Consider the following 21,748-nt stretch of genomic DNA (forward strand, 5'->3'; position numbering starts at 1 on the left):
CAGAGGGTATTTGGAACCTGAAACAACCACCCGCAAAGTCTCCTAACTCCTCACACACCGAGCGAATGCCACACAAGTCTTCGAGAGAGTTACCGTCTTATTGTGAATCGCCGGCGAAGGATTCCTTGGCTTCCTCCTCTCGATACGGGCACAGTTCAGCCCAACCTGGCACCCTCCAGATGTGCTGAAGGGCAACACATCTGCAGGGCACCAGGTTGGCAAGGCCAATTCAGCCCCCGATGGACCTCGGCAAGCTGAGAGACAGGCAAAAGGGAGGGTGCAGGGGAAGGAACGTGCTGCCAAATCCTCTAATAATCCCTCCACTACTTTTCCATGGGGGGAAAGGGCTTAAAGATCCCCTTGCCTCTTAGATGGCAGGGGACCAAACCTGGGGGCCCAGCTGACAGTGCTGCCGGCTGCTCAGCCTGAAGTTTCTAGCCCTCAAGACAGAAACCACCGATGGGCGCAAGCCGAGGCCTTCAGATCACCCCGCGCCCACCCTCACCTCGGCCAGCCGCCCAAGAGCGCCAAACTTACCATCACGTAATGACGCTGCATTTCGGATTTCTCGCTCGCAAGTTTATCGCATTCCAACTTGAGGCTGCAGTGAGGTGCCCCACACAAAGATGGGGAAGGGGAGAGAGAGAGGGAGGGGGCATCATTGCTAGAGCTGATACATTTTTGAAAGACTTGGGCAGCATTTCTGGAATGGGTGCACGCGCACCGTGTACATTTTCAGGTGCTGCTTTTAATGCTTTGTATTCCATCTTATAGCACTTTCCCACTCTTTAAATGCATGAAGCGGCACAGTTTTGTTCCTTGTACAAGCAGAAGTACAATCCCGTAAAAAAAAAAAAAACCAGGGGTGAGACACCCAGTTAAAGAGCTCTTACGCTGCAATCCTATGTGCTCCTATGTGGGAGCAAAAGTCACCAAATACAGTGGAGTTACTTCTAGTGTCAGAGCTGGACCCAGGAGACCGAGGTGCAAACCCACACTCGGCAACAAAACTCACCAGTCGCTATCTCCCAACCTAGCCTACTTTGCAGGGCTGTTGGGAGGATAAAATGTGGACTCTGAGCTCTTTGGGGGAAGGGTAGGGCAAAATAGAGAGCCAGTGTGGTGTAGTGGCAAGAGTGTTGGACTAGGAGCTGGGAGATCCAGGTTCTAGTCCCCACTCGGCCGTGGAAGCTCGCTGGGTGACTTTGGGCCAGTCACAGACTCTCAGCCCAACCCACCTCACAGGGTTGTTGTTGTGAGGATAAAATGGAGAGGAGGAGGATCATGTAAGCCGCCTTGGGTTCCTAGCGAGAGGAAGAAAGGCGGGGTATAAATGCAATAAATAAAGAAATAAATAAAATACTAGGATTGCACTTAGTCTATTTATTATATGAATTTGAAGTCAATAATCACTTCATAAATTTGCATATGAAAAACAATCTTTCTCAAGAGGAGGGAAAGCCCCTTAGAAGAGGCATTCCCCCCCCCCCTCTCTCTCTCTCATGGGAAGGGGTGCCTCTTCTGAGATGGTACAAATGCCTCCTGGAGCTGCATGATACATGGGTTGCAACAGGCATCACCTAAGAAGAGGTATTTCCGCTTCAGCCTAGAAGAGACATTTCCTTTCCTCTCTCACACAGGAGGGAATACCTCCTCTGGATGGCACCAATGCCTCCTGGTACCACGTGATGTTACTTGCGTATGCCACAGCAGGCATCATCTTGGAAGAGAGCCAGTGTGGTGTAGTGGCAAGAGTGTTGGACTAGGAGCTGGGAGACCCGGGTTCTAGTCCCCACTCGGCCATGGAAGCTCACTGGGTGACTTTGGGCCAGTCACAGACTCTCAGCCCAACCCACCTCACGGGGTTGTTGTTGTGAGGATAAAATGGAGAGGGGGAGGATAATGTAAGCCGCCTTGGGTTCCTCGCAAGAGGGAAAAAGGCGGGGTATAAATGCATGCATGAAGAAAGAAAGAAAGAAAGAAAGAAAGAAAGAAAGAAAGAAAGAGGCATCCCTCCTTTGCTTTCATGTAGGACAGAATAACTCTTCCATGATGGTGTCAATGCCTTCAGGTGCTGTACAATGATGCATGCATTTGTCACAGAAGGCGCCATCTTGGAAGAGGGCATTCCCACTTCAGTCTTATATGGGAGAGAATGCCTCTGCTAAGATTGAGCTTTCTGCAGCGTATACATGCGCCATCTCAGAATGTGCATTCTTTCTAGCACACACACTTACTTTTTAAAAAACTGCCAGTGACAGGCACCATTCTGGAAGAGGCATTCTGTTTTGTTTTGTTTTATTTATTTATTTCATTTCTATACCGCCCAATAGCTAAAGCTCTCTGGGCGGTTCACAAAAATTAAAACCAAACAGCACACAATAAAACAATTTAAAATATATAGACAATTAAAACCACAATATAACAATACAACCACAATAAAACCTAGCAGCGCTCGCCTCTGGTTTCACTCGCCCAGAGAAGGGATTGGTACCAATGCTTTCCCATGCTGCAGAACGACACATGTATGCCTCTCAACAGCCATCTCCTTACAAAAGGCATTCCCACTTCCGCAGAATGCCTTTTTTAAGACGGCCTTTGCATCAAAAAATAAACATTAACAATTTAAAAATAAAAAATAAAAATAACGGGGGGCTTGTTTTCACCCGTCAAGATGCATTTAACCAATTAATCTAACAGATTTAAATTGCCTAAAAGGAAATCAAAAAGAACTCGGCAACCAACAGGCTGACAATGGCAGCAGAGTGAATCCTCAGTACCCACCAGCTTCTCCAAAAGGGGGAAAGTGTCAAGAGCCAAATTAGCATCTTTACGGAGGACATTCCGCAGTACGGGAGCAAGCACTGCCTGAGCTGCACCCCTGTGGCGGATTGATACTGATGTGCTTGTAAAAGCTTGGTATTGAGGGCAAATAAACCCACATAAATTACTGTTGATAAAAAGAAATAAAGCAAACAGCACGATGCATTTGATGGGGACCCTGACTTAGCGTAAGAGAAAATATGAAGCTGTCTGAAGGATGTTTTTGAAGAGCACAGTTCCAGTGGGATCACAGAGACTCCGATGGGTTCCTTGTGCAGTTTTCCCTTCCGCCCAAAACCTCCTTGAGGTATGGATTAAAACAAAACAAAGACTCCGTAAGTTCTGGCTTAGCTGGCGAGCCAACAGAAGGATTTGTTGGCCCCCAGGGACTTGCTCCTTCCCCTCGAGGGGCAGAGATCTTGCACTGCACCTTTGCTCATGGTCAGGGACAACCCCCTGTTCCTTCTCCTCACCAGAAGGGTGGAGGAATGGTTCCTACAGAATCTGCCCCCCAGACCCAGCTTGCAGTTGGAGATCAGCCCTGCAACTGAGCCAGGATTTCTTTTTTCTTTTGGAATATATTTTGTATTTATTTTATCTTTACAAATGAAACAGTACCGAAATTCCCAACAACCTGATCGATACTACCATTCCCCGACAATACAATATTCTGATGAGGACACCACAATAACAAAAAGAGGAGGAAAAAGAAGGGAAAAAAGGAAAAGGGAGGAGGAAAGGAAGTGAAGAAAAAAGATTTTTCCCCCTTCCCTCCCCCTCTCCCTCCCCTTTAAAGAATTAAGTTTAAACTTCAGTACCCGCCGGCCTCTGATGCCATTCTATTTTAAAAACTATATCTATAACCTTAACAACCTTACAGTTTAATAAACAACCTTACATTTCAGTATCATATCAATCTTCTATCAAAGAAAGAGGTCTACAGATCATTCCCAGTAGCCTATATTATTATTATTATTATTAATAATAATAATAATATAGTTATATAATAATAAAACTTAAAATAAACCTTCGACAATCAGTAATATATTTTATATATAAATGCACGTGCACAATCACCCTCAAGCAATAAATTTAAATACAGCATACCATATCTATTCCGAAATAAAAAATATAAAGAAAAGCGAGGAAAAAAAGATGAAAGAGAATAAACGAATATATTTCTAATTATTTATCTTCCGACCTAGCCTGGATCATGCAGACCGAACACAAGCAGTTAACAAAGCTTGTTTAAAGATTCCAGTTCATGGGGTTGTGACAGAATTCTCACGTACTGAGCTAGGATTTCTGAATAGGACAGTTAAATCGTAACCGCGTTAGGCATTAAAGAAAGAAGAAAGATTTGCTTTCTAACTCTGTCATCTCCTTTCCTTTCCTACTGAAATAAATGATCAAAGCAACTGACAACATAAAATTAAATATAAATTATATCTCTGTATCTTGGGGGCTGGACTAGATGGCCTTGTAGGCCCCTCCCAACCCTACTATCCTATGATCCTACTATTCGATGATCTATGAGATCCCATAAAACTAATCAGGAAATGCAACAGAAAGCTGCAACAGTAACCAAACACGCACAATGAAATGTAAAGCAGACAACAAAACTGACAATTTAATCAACAGGCAATGCAGCTGGGCATAAAGGCCATCCATCCATCCATCCATCCATCCATCCATCCTACTTTGATCCTGCTTAATATCCTAGAATCTCCAAGTGGTTCATGATATGCATATAGCGCAGGGGAGATAAAATAAATAAATAAATAAATAAAAAGGGTGCCTAAGACTGCAATCCTATACCCACTTACCTGGGAACATACCTCATTGAACTCAATGAGCAGAAAGGCATACAGTTGCACTGTAAATGACTGAAGCCAAAGAGGTGGCTGGTTCTGACCAGATCGAGATGGGAGTTTCTTGCCCCAGTATATGCATTCCTGTGCTTGCTGCGCAACTTGGCTCACCGCACCACCCATGTATGCCCACTTCCTTCCCGCTAATCTCAGGTTTTCGGCAAGTCAGTGCGGGCAGCACGAAGCGACATGGATGAGTGGCCTGGTTTGGTCTAAAGCCCTTTACCCCAAACCACGAGCGCCAGTGTGGTGTAGTGGCGAGAGTGACGGACTGGGAGCCGGGAGATCCGGGTTCTAGTCCCCACTCGGCCGTGGAAGCTCACCGGGTGACTTTGGGCCAGTCACAGACTCTCAGCCCAACCCACCTCACAGGGTTGTTGTTGTGAGGATAAAAGGGAGAGGAGGAGGATCATGTAAGCCGCCTTGGGTTCTCCAGGTAGGGCTAGGAAAGAATCCTGCCTGAATGCCTGGAGAGCTGCTGCTGCCAGTCAGCGTCGACAATACTGGGCTAGATGGACCCAGGGCCTGACTCGGTATACAGCAGCTTCCTATGTTCCCATTGACTGCCACCTCCTTCTCCTCTACGTCCCATTCCTTTTGTAGCGGGGTGGGTTAGGGTATTTTTTGTGATGTTTTTAATGTAGAATTTTATTGTTTTAACTGTTTTGTTGTACATCGCTGGGTGACCAGCCAGATGGGAGATTAATAAATTAAATAAATTAATTAAATCAATCAATCAACCAATCAATCAACGGGCACAGTCCATTGCCTCCTCTACACCCTTCCTTCAGCCTCCTTGCCTCTAAGCTGCCCAAGACTTCCCTACAGCCTAGTGCCGCTTTCCCAGGCATAAGCCTCCGGAAATTCCTCCTGCCTCTGAGGTGAGAGGTTTCCATCCCAGCCAGACTTCCCCTTCCCCTCCTGGAAGCTGGATGGCGAACATTCCCACAGCTTATAGAATCATAGAATAGAATCATAGAATAGTAGGATTGGAAGGGGCCTACAAGGCCATCGAGTCCAACCCCCTGCTCAATGCTTGGTTCCTTGGTTCCCAGCTCAAAGCTTGGTTCCTCAAGTAGTTGGAAATGTCGATGGACATTCCGTGTCGCCCCACTGAGCTCAGCGAGCCGGCACTGACACAAACGCAATGCAGCAGACAGAGCTGCTGTTGTTTTCCTGAGGCAGGCAATTCCAGGGGCTGGGTGCCACCCCAGAAAAGGATCTACTTCGAATAATTCCCAGAGTAGCGCCCTGCAAGGGAGTGGGCGGCGTGCAACAAGAAATGCATTTGCTTAGTTAAAGGGTTCTGTGGCACCAAAGAATCCACTCACAGGGGAGGTCACCCACTCTGTCCCTGCACGATTCCAGCCTTGGCGGTTTCCAAACAGCGCCCACCGAGGGCAGGTGATCCCGCCCTCAGTGGGTGGATCAAACCATTCCTGATGCTGAGACACAGCAGAACGACGTGGCCTTCCAAAAGGAGGCTGCCCATGACTCCGGAACAGTGACTCATGCAGAAACACAGGGGAGTGGGCTCTTCCAAGGGAAAATCACGCTTGCTTTCATACAGGAAACGCTTACAGGGTGCACAAGGGATTGATGTTGAAACCCATCCAGATTTTCGGAGGAGAGGGATTCTCCACGCTGCCTGCGAGGCAGCATGGATGCGGGGGGAGGTCGGTTCCTGGAAACACGCACATCTTCTGGCCGTCTAGCCGCTGTCTAACGGCCATAGGATTGCTCCCTAAATTTAGCTTAATAAGGTTATGTGGGTACATGCATGTCTGTGTCTGTGTGCGTGTGCATGTATATGTATACACATATGCGTGTATGTACACATACGAATACATCTCCAGATACAACATCAACTGAAATATCCCACTGGCTTTTTAATTCTTAAAAAAAAAAATCCTTATTATTACTATGCCTTGTTGGTTGAATTTGCTGGCTTGCAATTTTGCTCTGTCTACGTATTTAATATGCGGGAGGGGCCAGGCTGAGCACTGTGGTTACACATCAGTCCGAACGGAAAAGTTTTTATTTTGGGTTTTTGTTAAGGTTTTTTTGGTTTGGGTCTGTTGGGCAGGGGGGGTGTTTGGGGCAACTTTTATGGTAGGCGGACACAGATCGGATTATTTGAGTTTTATCTTGGTTTTGGTTTTTAGAATGTCAACTTTCGTTCATATCGTGGAATCATTTTGAATTTTTTCTACGCAACAGGAATTATTTCGATGGCGTCTGAAATGGCTAGCCCTAGATGTAAATTAAGGATGTATTTGCTCTAGCAATTATGGCATATAAATGTAGTCATTGCTTGTGAATCTAGAAAGATGTGTTTGGGCGGAGGGGCAAACAGTTTGCTTTTGTTTTTTCAGCGTTCAACGTGACTTCATGGAACGTCAAGGGGCTGCGAGATGCGAACAAGCAGAAAAGAGTTCTTTCCAAGTTAAAAGAGCTTAACGTTGACAGGGCCTTCTTACAAGAAACTCATTCGATGGCTGCAGATCGGCAGATGTTGCAGAAGGATTGGGTTGGGGGAGGCCTATGTCACAGACACTTCAACACAGGGTAGAGGGGTTGCGATTTTAATCCATAAGTGACCTTCTATCTCAGTTCAACAGGTGGTTTTTGATATTGAGGGGCATTTTTTGATCTTGGTAGGACAAATTAATTGCTATGATCAATGTATATGGGCCAAATATTGATTCTCCGGCTATGTTTCATGATTGTTTGGCTAAACTGGTTGATCTCGGCTATGATTATTAGATGGTGGGTGGGGACCTTAATGAGGTCTTAGATCCTTCGTTAGATAGGAGTGTGCCTTCTCCCAAGACCCAGCCTGTGGTGAGACTGGCACTCCAGGCTTACATGATGGAATATGGTTTAATTGATGCTTGGAGGATTTTACATCATGCCGACGGAGAGTATGCTTTTATTTCACCAGTTCAGCATAACTGCTTTAGATTAGACTATTTTTTGATGTCTACATCTTCAGTAAGTCAAACCAAAGACTGCAAGATTGACACATTGGTAGTGTCTGATCATGCCCCAGTATCTTTGGAACTGCAATTTTCTGACACTCCTTGGGCCCCCGGTCTTTGGCGTAATGGTTCACTTCTTAATGATGAGAATGTTTCACTTCTTAATGATGAGAATGTTTCACTTCTTAATGATGAGAAGTTCAAAACCCAGATGCTGGCTGCACTAACAGAGTATTTCAATACTAATGAGGGTACAGCAGGTTCGTCCGCCATTGAGTGGGAGGCTAGTCAAGCTTTTATAAGGGGCCAAACGATCTCTTATGCTTCCTATCAAAAGAAGCTTTAAAAACTCAACAGACGCACTTAAATAAGAAGCTGAAATCTCTCATAACTCAGCTTGCCACTTCTCCCACAGCACAACTTTATCAATCAACTTTTGATTGACTAATCAACTAATCAACTTTTAGCAGACTACTAAGCATGAGTTGAAGAATATCCTTTCACAACAGGCGGAATTTGCTCTGACTTGTCTACGACAGAAATATTGGGAAAATGGTGAACGTCCTAGTAAGATCCTTGCACATCGTCTTAAACAGCGCCGACATCAAAATGTCATTCCCGCTATTAACGATGAGAGTGGCAAAGTATATACTTCTCCTACAGATATAAATTCACAATTTTAAAAGTTTATTCTGATCTGTATAGTACCGATCATAATATATCAGAGCAAGATATGGAAACTTTTTTTCTCAGATTAATCTTCCAAGTTTAGATTCTTCACAACAACAGCTCCTTTTAGCTCCTCTGCGTTTGGAGGAAATTATGAATGCAATAATGAAAATGAATACTGGGAAATCACCTGGACCAGATAGTTTTCCAATTGAATGGTATAAAACATTCTCTAGTTTTTTAGCTCCGAAGTCGTATCGCCTCTATAATCATATTTTTGAAGTGGGCTCCCTTTCTTCCTTGTTAAATGATGCTTACATTACTGTGATTCCTAAGACAGGCAAGGACCATACCTATTGCACAAACTATTGACCTGTATCATTGCTTAATGAAGATATCAAAATATTAACAGCAATCTTGGCCGATAGATTACAACAGGTCATGGCTGCATTGGTTAGATAAGACCAGGTGGGATTTATTAAAAATAGACAGGGGGCTGATAATCTCAGATTAGTTGTTGATCTGGTTGCTTTAAACTCTGAAAGAACTGACCAGGTGGCCATCATTTCCGTGGATGCAGAAAAGGCCTTCGACAAAAGTCATTGGAAATTTATTTTTACTACATTGACTACTTTTGGTCTTCCTATAGAATTTTTGAAAAGGGTTAAAATTTTATACTCAGCTCCTAGAGAGTAACTTTTTCAACGGTTTATTCTCAGCTTTTTTTGTTTACTTATTTGGCAGGGCACCAGACAAGGTTGCCCACTGTCCCCATTGATATTCAATTTATGTTTGGAACCCCTGGCATGCGCTATTAGACAAAATAATAGTATTCATGGATTTGTCCATTTTGGATTAGAATTTTAAATTAGCCTTCATACTGATGATCTTTTGTTGTTTATCTCGAGACTCCAGTCGTCGGTTCCGGCTTTGATGAAACTGATTAATACCTTTGGTGAACTGTCGGGCTATTCAGTTAATTGGTCAAAGTCGGAAATAATGCTGATTGGACATAGGATATACTCTAATGTATTAGCCAATTGGCAATTTTGACGGTGCCCAGAGTTTATTACTTATTGGGAATAATTATTCCTAGAGATATATCTCAGATGATTAGTTTAAATTTAAACAAGTTAATTAATGATATTTCACGAGATATAGATAGATGGGCATCTTTAAAGTTGAGTTTATGGGGTAAAGTGAATACACTCAAGATGAAAACCATACCTCGAATTATGTATGTTATACGCGGGATCCCTATGTATAACCTGGCAAATATTTACAAAAACTCAATGCTTTGTCTCGTACATTCTTTTGGGGTTCCTCTCCACCAAGAATATCTTTAAAAAGGATGCAACTTCTAATTAATGAAGGTGAGTTTGGTTTTCCGGATCTATCTACGTACCATTGGGCCTATTTGCTGACCTCTACTAAATTTTGGTCTTTTCAACTCAAATTAGGTTTTCCTCCGTGGTCAGTGTTGGAATCTTCTTGTCTGGAGCCTCTCTTTAAATGGATGGCATTAGCTTCTCGGCATATCAAGGCAGACAGAGCTCCTCCCACAATTTGGGCAGTTAGGGAAGTCTGGCGTATAACGCCACATCAATTACAGTTTGATCCATTTTCCCATGCTAAACTGACTTTGCGGGGAAATCCAGATTTCAGAATTGGCAAGAACATGTTTTTATGGCGGACCTGGACAGATGATGACCTTGACTTTCGATCAATCAGTGGGGGCTGATGATGAGTTTTTGGTATTTTCAACTTGGCGAGATCAGTTTGATCTGCCGGCTTCAGCGGAAAGGCAGGGCTTGCAATTGAACCATTTGTTGGTATCTAGATTCGGTCCTGCTGCTTTCACTGCCTCGGAGTCTCCTTCGCTACTGGAAATACTTACTGAAGCTGATCAGATGTATCGACCTACATTCATGTTTACAAACATTTATTATCAATGAATAAATATGACACAAGTGGTTTACAGCAGGAATGGAACAGGGAATTGGAACGTCCTATTTTGCTTTATCAATGGACTGTCGTTTTGGCATCTGTGTCGGACATTTCAACGGATCTTCGGTTATGCCTTATCCAGCAAAAGCTCTTGTTTTGGGTCTATTGGACGCCACAACGTCTTTTTAGCAAAGGCTTGTCAAACTCAGCTAATTGCTGGAGGTGTAATGCAGTCAATGCTTCTCTTATTCGTATGTTTTGGAAATGCCAATGGCTGCCTCCTTTTGGGAGGAAGTTACGATATGGATACATTTTGTATTGGAAAGCTCTTTTTTATTATTATTATTAATATTATTATTATTAAATTTATTAATCGCCCATCTGGCTGGTCACCCAGCCACTCTGGGCAATGTACAACATACAATAAAACAGTTTAAAACAATAAAATTCTACAGTAAAAACATTTTCTAAAATACCCTAACCCACCCCAAATGCCTGCCTGAACAACCACGTTTTTAATGCACGATGGAAGCTCATTAAAGAGGGGGCATGGCGGAGTTCCCTAGGGAGGGAGTTCCACGGAGTGGGGGCCACCACAGAAAAGGCCCTCTCCCTCGTCCTCACCAGTCTAGCTGTCCTGGCTGATGGGACAGAGAGAAGGCCATCCGAGGCTGATCTTGTTAAGCGGCCTGTCTGGTGCTGCTGGAGGCGCTCCTTAAGATAGGCTGGGCCGGAACCATATAGGGTTTGAAAGGTCAAAACCAACACCTTGAATTTGGCCCGGAAAACAACTGGTAGCCAGTGCAACTCCTTCAGCACTGGAGTGATGTGATCTCGCCGGCGGCTGCCTTTAATCAGGTGAGCCGCTGCGTTCTGTACCAGCTGCAGCTTCCGAACTGTCTTCAAGGGTAACCCCACGTAGAGCGCATTACAGTAGTCTAAACGAGAGGACATCAGGGCATGTACTACCGATGGGAGCAGATGGTCGGGAAGGAAGGGGCGCAGCCGCCGTATCAGATGGAGTTGATACAGCGCTGTCCGGCTCACAGCTGACACCTGAGCCTCCATGGACAGCTGGGAGTCCAAAATGACCCCCAGGCTGCAGACCTGGTCTTTCAAGGGTAGCCGTACCCCATTCAACACCAGATCAACATCCCCCAGCCTCCTCTTGTCTCCCACCAAAAGTACCTCGGTCTTGTCAGGGTTGAGCTTCAGCTTATTCCTCCCCATCCAGCCACTCACCGTCTCCAGACATTTGGACAGGGATTCTACGGCCAACCTTGGTGAAGATTTGAACGAGAGGTAGAGCTGCGTGTCAGCCGCATATTGATGACACTGCACCCCAAACCTCCTGATGATAGCCCCCAGCGGCTTCACATAGATATTAAATAGCATCGGGGAGAGGATGGAACCCTGTGGCACCCCACAAGTGAGTGGCCACGGGTCCGAAACCTCCTCTCCCAGTGCTACCCTCTGGTGCCTGCCGGAGAGGAAGGACCGGAACCACCGCAATACGGTGTCTCCAATGCCCAACCCCTCCAGGCGGTCCAGGAGGATACCGTGGTCAACGGTATCAAAAGCCGCTGAGAGGTCGAGGAGAACAAGGAAGGAGCATTCGCCCCTATCCAGAGCCCTCCTTTAATATTCACTGATGTAAATGTTCTTTTGAATTACTTACCTGCTTCTTGGAATGTAACACATGGTCAGTGTAAATGAGTTTTTCATAGAATCATAGAATAGTAGGGCTGGAAGGGGCCTACAAGGTTGCTAAAAGACTGATATTACGCTATTGGAAGGATAAATGCTCACGGCCTATAACATGATGGACTGAAGACTTAACAACACCAGCAACATTTGGAAGAGTGATACATAGGCGTAACTTGCAGATGGACTTATATGCAGATATTTGGTCTGCTTTCACTGCAGTAATCCAGACGAGAGGTTATCAGAGCATGGATAACTGGAGCTAGGTTCTCTCTGTCCAGAGAAGGGCACAGTTGCTATACCAGCCTAAGCTGATAAGAAGTGCTCCGTGCCACCGAGTTCACCTGTGCCCAAAGTGACAGTTCTGGGTCCAGGAGCACCCCTAAACTACGAACGTGATCCTTCAGGGGGAGTGCAACCCCCTCCAGAACAGGTCGAACATCGCCTAGCCGGGCAGAGGAACCACCCACTAACAGCACCTCCCTCTTGTCTGGATTGAGTTTCAAGTTACTGGCCCTCATCCAGTCCACTGCCGTTCCCAGGCCCTGATTCAGAACAGCCACTGCCTCACCTTGGTTGGCTAAGAGAGGTAGAACTGGGGGTCATCTGCATCTTGATGGCACCTCAGCCCACACCTCTGGATAACCTCTCCCAGCAGTTTCATGGAGATGGTAAACAGCACAGGGACTAAAATAGAGCCCTGTGGAACCCCATGGCACAATTGCCATGGCACAGAGCAGTAATCCCCCAGCACCACCTTCTGGAATCGGCCATCCAAGTAGGAGCGGAACCACTGCAGGGCCGTGCCTCCAACCCCCAACCCAGACAACCTGTCCAGAAGGATACCATGGTCGATGGTATCGAAAGCCGCTGAGAGGTCCAGGAGAATCAACAGGGTCGCACTATCCTGGCAGAGGTCATCCCACAGGGCGACCAAGGCAGTTTCCGTTCCAAAACCAGGCCTGAAGCCCGATTGAAACGGATCTAGATAATCCGTTTCATTCAAGAGTGCCTGGAGCTGTCCTGCAACCACCCGTTCAAGCACCTTGCCCAAGAAGGGGATGTGTTGGCCACTGGCCTGTAATTGTTAACATCCTCCGGGTCCAGGTTAGGCTTTTCCAGGAATGGTCTGATTACCGCCTCTTTTAAAGCAGCCGGCACCATACCCTCTCTCAAGGAGGAATTTACAACCTCTTGGACCCAGCCGACATCCCCTCCTTATTTGATTTAATAAGCCATGAAGGGCAAGGGTCAAGCACACAAGTGGTCGATCGGACTTGGCCAAGCACCTTGTCCACATCCTCAGGCCTCAAGAACTGAAACTCATCCAAAAGAACTGGACCAGACAGTGCTCTGAATGCCTCTACCAAGGTCCACAGCATTCCCACAGTCCGCAAAGCAGGTGACCTGATCCGAAAATGAGATCAGATTCGTCTGGCAGGATTTGGTCTGGACAAATCCATGTTGGCTTCAAGGAATCACTGCCTTCTTTTTGATGTGCTTCCAGATGGATTGCTTTATCATCTGCTCCAGAATTTTCCCAGGGATTGATGTCAGACTGACTACTCTGTAGTTCCCAGGTTCCTCCTTTTTACCCTTTTTGAAGAGAGGGGCAACATTCGCCCTCCTCCAGTCATCTGGCACTTCCCCCATCCTCCATGATTGCTCAAAGAGAAGAGACAGCGGTTCTGAGAGCTCTTCTGCCAGTTCCTTGACTACTCTAGGGTGCAGCTCATCTGGCTCTGGAGATCTGAACTCATTCAAAGTAATGAGGTGTTCCTTGACCATATATATGCCTGTCGATCTCAAGCTGCAATCCTGCCCCTTCAGCCTGCGCTTCGCCTTTGCCAGGGGGGTCGTAGACCCTCTTTTGGGAGAAGACTAAGCCAAAGTAGGAATTGAGCACCTCTGCCTTTTCTTTGTCATCTGTGATCATTTGGCCATCCTTATTTAATAGCTGAACACCCATTGCTTTCCTCTGCCTTTTACTATGCACGTGGCTGAAGAAAGCCTTTTTGTTGCTTTTAGCCTCCCTCGCTAACCTCAGCTCGTTCTCAGCTTTAGCCCTGCAATTCTGTGCTGCCTGCCTGGACTCTTCCTTTGTAGCTTGGCCTTCCTTTCACTTCCTATGTGTGTCCTTTTTTTGGTTTTCAGCTCATCTCTAAGCTTTTTGTGAAGCCACATTGGCTTCTTCCATTGTCTTCTGCCTTTTCCTCTTGTTGGAATTGTTTGCAATTGTGCCTTGAGAATTTCCTTTTCTTAAAACGCCCACCCATCTTGGACTCCTTTTCCCATTAGAGTTGCTTGCTATGGGACCTCACTTATCATTGTTCTGACTTTATTAAAATTGGCTTTCCTAAAATCTGGGGAACACGTTTGGCCACACTCAGCTTTTGCTTCCTTCAGAACCAAGAGCTCAAGTATCACATGGTCACTTTCCCCCAGAGTTCCCGTAACTGCTACTTTACCCACTAAGTCATCTCTGTTGGGCAGGATCAAGACGATAGCTGATCCTCTAGTCCCTTCCTCCACTTTCTGTAGGAGGAAGTTATCAGCAACACAAGTCAGGAATTTCCTGGAGGGGCCATATTTTGCAGAATTTGTCTCCCAACTAATATCGGGGAAATGGAAGTCCCGCATTGCTACTACATCATGCTTCCTTGAAACATTGGCTATTTGCTTTTCAAAAGTTTCATCCTCGTCTTCTCCTTGACTGGGTGGCCGGTAGTAGACTCCGACCACCATGTTCCTTTAATTTTACCCCATTTATTTCAACCCAGATGCTCTCGATGGGGCTACCAAGCTCCTCCTCCTGTATTTCTGTGCAGAGATAAGTATTCTTCACATACAGGGCAACCCCTCCTCCCTTTCTGTTCCTCCTGTTCTTTTTGAACAAGTTATATCCTTCAGTTGCTGTATTCCAGTCATGAGAGTCATCCCACCAAGTCTCAGTTACACCTATCAAGTCATAATTTCCCTCTTGTATTACGAGTTCAAGCTCGTTCTGTTTGTTTCCCGTACTCTGGGCATTAGTATATGGACATCGAAGACCATGTGCTTCACAGTCTGGCTTTCTTCCTACATGGGTCTGAAGACGATTATTGGGCGCTCTTAGAGCTGTTCTCTCCGTTGTGGTGCATGAGCCTTCGTCCATTGTTACCCCCAACATTACATCTCCCTTCCCTGTAGCATCAGTTTAAAGCCCTCCTGATGAAGTTCTTCATGCTGTGGCCAAAGACATCCTTCCCAGCCCTTGTGAGGTGCAACCCGTCCCTTGCCCACAGCCCATCGTCCAGGAAGCATAGCCCATGGTCCCCGAACCCAAATCTCTCGTGTTGGCACCACCTTCGGGGAAAGCTGACCTGAAGAAACCATTCATATTACTGTGGCCTAGAAAGAGGAAGCTGGCAAAGTGGAATAACATGGGGCTGGGGGAATCTAGGAGAACTTACCTGTGGTACTGGGCCTGGAGCAACTGGAACTCATCCTTAATCCGGTCACAGGAATCCGACGTTGTGAACTTCAACTGCTGGGGCAGGTGCGAAGAACCCTAGGACACCACAAAGAGGGAACACAAAGTTTAGCCATCGCTGAAAGACGACGAGACTGGATTGTATTTGTTATGGCGCTAGGCTGCCTTTCAAAGACCCTAGTCCTCAAGGTGGCCGCAAAACATGTTTCACCCATTGCTGAAGGTTGGCGACAGGCTGACTATATTTCAGTACAGAAATGGAAGGGGTGATTTACCCATCGAGCCCGACCCCCTGCTCAGTGCAGGAATCCAGTTTAAAGCATCCCTGATTATATTATATTCCTAGGCTGCCTTTCTCCTTGATCTCTCCCGGCTTGCGATACCATCGACCACGGTGTCCTTCCGGGGCAGCCCTCTGAGCTGGGGGTGGGAGGCGCCGCACTGCGCTGGTTTCACTCCTACTTGGAGGGTCGGCTCCAGAAGGCGGTGCTTGGGGAATATCGCTCGGCCCCGTGGACTCTCCAGTATGGGGTTCCGCAGGGGGCAGTTCTGTCCCCCATGCTGTTCACCATCTACATGAAAGCGCTGAGCGCGGTCATCCGGAGTGCGCTGTCATCAGTACGCCGATGACACGCAGCTCTATTTCTCCTTCTCACCTCCTTCTTCAGGTGAGGCTGTGGCTGTGCTGAATCGGTGCCTGGCTGCGACAACGGGCCGGGTGAGGGCCAAAAAACTGAAGCTCAACCCAGCCAAGACTGGGGTGCTGTTGGTGGGTGGTTCCGCTGACCGGAGGGAGGGTGCTCACCCTGCTCTGGATGGGGTTGCACTCCCCCCGAAGGAGCAGGTCTGCAGCTTGGGGTCCTCCTGGAGCCGCCTTTGTCACCTGAGGCTCAGGTGGCCTCAGCGGCACGGAGTGCCTTCCACCAACCTCGGTCGGTGGCCAGCTACGCCCCTGTCTGCACAGGGATAGCCTGGCTGCAGTTGTCTATGCTCTGGTGACCTCCAGGTTAGATTACTGCAATGCGCTCTACGTGGGGCTGCCCTTGAAGACGGGTCGGAAGCTGCAGCTCGTGCAAAATGCCATATTGCTAACAGGGACCAGAAGGTCCAAACATACAAGATCGACTCTGGCCCGCCTGCACTGGCTGCCTGTATGTTCCCGAGCCCAATTCAAGGTGCTGATTTTAACCTATAAAGCCTTACATGGCTTGGTACCACAATACCTAACAGGGTGCCTCTCCCAACACAACCCTATCCATATAGTATACCCAACATCTAAGGCCCTCCTCCAGCTGCCTACACCGAGGGACGCTTGGAAGATGGCAACAAGGGAGAGGGTCTTCTCGGTGGTGGCCCCCAAATTGTGAAATGATCTCCCTGGTGAGGCCTGCCTGGCGCCAACATTGTCATCTTTTCGGCGCCAGGTTAAGACCTCTCTCTTCTCCCAGGCATCTGGCAGCATCTGACGAGTCTCCATCGATCCTGGATTGTCTTATGGCTGTTTGCTTGAGAGGGCTTGTTCGAAGTGGTTTGAGAGGGATGTTCTCTTGTGTATATTGGCTGTTGGGGTGCTTTTTATGTAAATGGCTTTTAATCCTTGCATACTGTATTTTTAATGCTTTTAATCTTTGTAAACTGCTCAGAGAGCTCCAGCTATGGGGCGGTACAGAAATGTAATAAACAATAATGGTAATTCCAAGGACGCTGGTCTTTAGGGTGGCTTACAAAACCAGGCAGAATTTAAACCCCATGAAAAGAAAAGAGAAAAGAGAAGGGCATCACTTAAATGGTATCATTAAAATGGAACACAAAAGGGCAGTGAAAACAAGGCATTTCCCTCGAGGAGAGGGAAGCCCGGCAGGAGTAATTCAGTCTGGGAAATCTGAGGTGGCAACGCGATGTCAGTGTCAAAATATGGGCCCTTCTCCACCACCCATTTGCAGAATGATGTGGAAATACGGGATGGGAAATACGGGGATGATGGGAAATATGGCCTCAAGCACAAGAAGGAGGGGGAAGTCACGTTTCTGACTCAGATGTGCTCAGATGCCCCTCATTCCCCAATTCTGTGCCCACCTTCCTGCACCAGTTCCAGTGAAAAACAAAAGAGATCCTGCAAGCCTACAGTCTGCCCACTCCTGGACTAGCCTGACTGGAAGTGGCTCTCCGGGGCCTTGGGCAGAGTTTCCCCCCACCCCTTGCTGCCTGAAAGCCTTCCTAGGTGGAGATGACGGAACCCGCACCCTGGGGGCCTCTGCAAGCCAAGCAGGTGCTCTGCCACGAAACCATGTCCCTTTCCCTAAAGGCAAAACAAGATTCCAGTCCTCGTGGCGCTGAATAAAGGGCCGATATCAACAGGGGCACAGACCTGAAAGCCTTCCTAGCACAGGCCCTGAAAGCCTTCCTAGCTGGAGATGACGGAACCCGCACCCTGGGGGCCTCTGCAAGCCAAGCAGGTGCTCTGCCACGAAACCATGTCCCTTTCCCTAAAGGCGAAACAAGATTCCAGTCCTCTGGCGCTGAATAAAGGGCCGATATCAATAGGGGCACAGACCTGAAAGCCTTCCTAGCACAGGCCCTGAAAGTCTTCCTAGCTGGAGATGACGGAACCCGCACCCTGGGGGCCTCTGCAAGCCAAGCAGGTGCTCTGCCACGAAACCATGTCCCTTTCCCTAAAGGCAAAACAAGATTCCAGTCCTCATGGCGCTGAATAAAGGGCCGATATCAACAGGGGCACAGACCTGAAAGCCTTCCTAGCACAGGCCCTGAAAGCCTTCCTAGCTGGAGATGACGGAACTCGCACCCTGGGGGCCTCTGCAAGCCAAGCAGGTGCTCTGCCACGAAACCATGTCCCTTTCCCTAAAGGCGAAACAAGATTCCAGTCCTCATGGCGCTGAATGAAGGGCCGATATCAACAGGGGCACAGACTGGAAGCTGCCTTCTATTCCACCGCTAGGAAACTGCCAAAGGCCACGTTGGCTGGGGAAGATGGGCATCCTAGCCCTACGCATCTAGAGGGCAGCAGGTTGAGGACACCTAGCCTACTCTCACTGGCAGCTCTCCGGAGCCTCATGTGAGAGGACGTCCGTCCCATCAACTGCTGCCCTGCCTTAGGTAAGACCCTTGGCCAGGTGTCTTTAGTCCCATCCCACCCAGGGACCTGCCTTTGATCCTGACCTGCAACACGAGCCCCACTTTTAATGTGCTGTTCAGGGTCTTTGGCATGGGGCTCCTTTGCCTTGGGACGCAGAGCTGGGCCCCTTTCCGTGGGGTGCACAGAAGAGGGCATCTGGGGCAGGCTTTGCGGCACGCCCCTCTGAAAGCCTCAAGGGTCTTCCAGCGTCCACTGTGGTCCAACGCTTTGCTCTTGGGGATGTTCGAAGGGGGTGGGGGGCCACGAGGGTTGGCGCTGTGCCGAAAATCCTTCCACTGGGTTTCCAGCCATGCTCGTTTAGCTCGAGAGGCCAGCAACCGCTTTCGAAAAGAAATGCAAAGGAGAGGCAACTTGGGAGGCGTCCTCGCGGGTTGGGCCCCGGAGTTCGCCTTGCTTAGGAGGCGGCCCAGGTGCGTGCACAGACATCTTCGCCTTTTGCGGCACAATCATCTCTGGGGCAGCCTGCCGCCTCCTCAGCTTCCCACACTTCCATTAAAGCCCAGGGGAAGACATAATAAAACCATCCCACCCACAGGGCTGCTTCAGATCAGGAGGCGCGGGCAGCCTGGGAGGCCGCAGGGCAATTGGGCGGCACGTAACCGACAGAAAATGCACTCACGCACGGTGCCCTTCACCACCTCGCAGTGGTTGAGCAAGCTCAGAAACTCTGGAGAGTTTTGAGAGGCCATTTGTGCCCAGCTCCCGTTGGAACCCAGCTCCCCTTCCCTGCACCCGGCGGCCCAGTTTATACAGCTGGCAGAAACAGTGGAAGACAGGAAGCCGCCTCACGCCCGCTCAGAGGCATCTGTCACTCGGGCAGGCGGCTGGCGTCGTGGGGACGGGATGGAGAGAGATGAGCAGCGCTCCTTAAGCTCATGGTCGAGTGATACCGAAAGCTGTGGGATGCAGTTACATTGCCCAGGGAGAGTAAACCAGGGCGTGCAGAACAGAGCCCTGTCGAAGTAGACCTGACTAAGCTGAAAATACCGTGTTACGTTCCCCTTTAACTCTTTGTGTATGTCACTCAGGGGCAGCCCTTCTACTTAAAGCAAAGATGCAGCACCTATCTCAGTCATGCCTCTCCAACATTCTGTTTTTCTCCAGCAGTCACATGATTGAGTGATTGCATTTATACCCCGCCTTTTTCCCTCTTGCAAGGAACCCAAGGCGGCTTACATTATCCTCCTCCTCTCCGTTTTATCCTCACAACAACAACCCTGTGAGGTAGGTTGGGCTGAGAGTCTGTGACTGGCCCAAAGTCACCCAGCGAGCTTCCACGGCCGAGTGGGGACTAGAACCCGAGTCCCCCAGCTCCTAGTCCAACAGTCCAGCCACTACACCACACTGGCTCTCGATGCATGACACTGTAACACCGTTCCACTCCGAACCCTGCCCCTTTGTGGCCCGATCCTGCTGCTGGGGGCATCCCTTATGATGGTTTGGAGGTGGCTGAGCCCCTAGCAAAGCCACGTCCAGACTTGTGGGATAAGCCACGGGCCACGGCAGGCGGTGCGCATTTTGTGGATGGGTCTTGTCGAAGAAGTGCTGGAGAGAGAAGCTGTCTGCGCTTCCCCCAAATTCTCCTGCCGGACTGCGCTTCTGCTTAAGCGGCAGGACATTTTGCCCTTGCGAGGGCTGCCGCCTCGCCTCATTCCTCTCGGGAATAAGCCAGCCTCCTGCGGCAACTTCTGAAGATGGGTGTCAAGGGCTCCTTGGAGGCCTGTCTCAGTCTAATCCAGTAGCCAAGTCCAGACACAGACAAAGGAATTCCTTTCAAAGCTTTATTCCTCTTTTACAACTTAACAACTCTACCGTTAGCAACTAGATATGAGCAGCAGAGTACCCATGCCCTAAGTTGGAACAGTTGGTCCTCGTTTGAAAGGGAATTACTGGCAGACCCTGAACTTAAGGACTAGGGAGAGTCCCTCCCCTTTTCCCTTGGATCCTCTGGGTGCAACCGTTGTTTGCACGCCAACCGGGCACTACGCCTCCTTTCCGCGCCCTCCATTTGGCACCGCTCTCTGTGTCGGCGTCGCGCGTCCATCAAGTCTGCTTCCCGCGCGCTGTCACTCCCAGGACTGCTATCTAAGCTAGGAATGCTGGTGGGAAGAATCTCCGTCAGCTGTTGGCCCTGGGAAAGAGGAGCGCGCTTCTCTCCCAGGAGCGACTGCTCTTCCTCAGAATCAGAACTACTGTGGGATTCTATGGGCTCAGTGTCCACCCTGACAATGGGGCACAGCTCCAAAATCAGGCCCCGATGTTGGAACCGCGGAGGCTGGCTAGCTGTCCTCAGGACGCTGACCATTCGTGGTGCTCCCCGGACAGCCGCTGGGGAGCGCCCACGGTCCGACTTCCCCACCTTGCAGTAGCAGATAGGAAGGGCAGGGTCGATTGAGTCAATCCCCTATGGGGTGAAGGTGCCCCAATGCTTCTGATTGGGGGTTGGACTTGATGGCCTTGTAGGCCCCTTCCAACCCTACTATTCTATGACTATTCTATTAACGATTTTCTTGCGTGGTCTTTTTGCTTTGTATGCAGCATCGTAATGATTTCAGAGTTGTTTCAATAGTTTAATAAACAACTAGAACCTAATAAACCTAATAAATAGTCTAATAAACAACCAGCATATAGAACCTGTGAGAATTCAAGAAGTGGCATGTATTAGGTTTAGTTTCAGAAGAACGGCAAGCAGTCAGGTGTGAACATACCCGGAATCACACGCAGTCATCAATAGCACAAGTACACTCATAGAATAGTAGGGCTGGAAGGGGCCTACAAGGCCATCGAGTCCAACCCCCTGCTCAAGGCAGGAATCCAAGGGGCAAATCTGCCACTGATTTGCTAAAAAAAAAGGGGGGGGCAAGATTCAGGATTTCAGTTTGTTCTCACAGCTGCATTCACATGCAACGAAAGCCACGCTGTTTGCGACGAACGGAAGCCGAAACGACGCGCCGTACTCGCTCTTCACACCATGGGCCTCTTCTAACTGATAAGGGATGCTACTTTCTGGACCGTCAGGGAACTTTTGCTGCCAGAAGAGAGAGGCCTTGGCCAGCGGTGTCTGTACTTCCTGACAGTTTCCTAATTCAGCGAGACCCGCTCTACAGAATCCTGTGTGAATTAGCTG

The 21,748-nt window shown here is 48.3% G+C and overlaps 1 protein-coding gene across 1 annotated transcript in view; it reads right to left on the reverse strand.

Annotated features, from left to right (window-relative positions):
- Positions 1-21,748, reverse strand: part of LOC146334032 (TLE family member 5) — a 47,202-nt gene that overhangs the window by 14,184 nt on the left and 11,270 nt on the right. The window contains exons 2-3 of the mRNA XM_084825385.1: positions 15,448-15,545; positions 538-601 (exon numbers count right to left, since the gene is read on the reverse strand). Of these exons, the coding sequence (XP_084681511.1) occupies positions 538-601; positions 15,448-15,545 (162 nt within the window). The remainder of the gene's footprint in view (positions 1-537; positions 602-15,447; positions 15,546-21,748) is intronic.

The sequence above is a fragment of the Heloderma suspectum genome, chromosome W (assembly GCF_057233095.1).
Source record: "Heloderma suspectum isolate Gila_16-S chromosome W, 16-S_ref, whole genome shotgun sequence".
NCBI lineage: Eukaryota > Metazoa > Chordata > Lepidosauria > Squamata > Helodermatidae > Heloderma > Heloderma suspectum.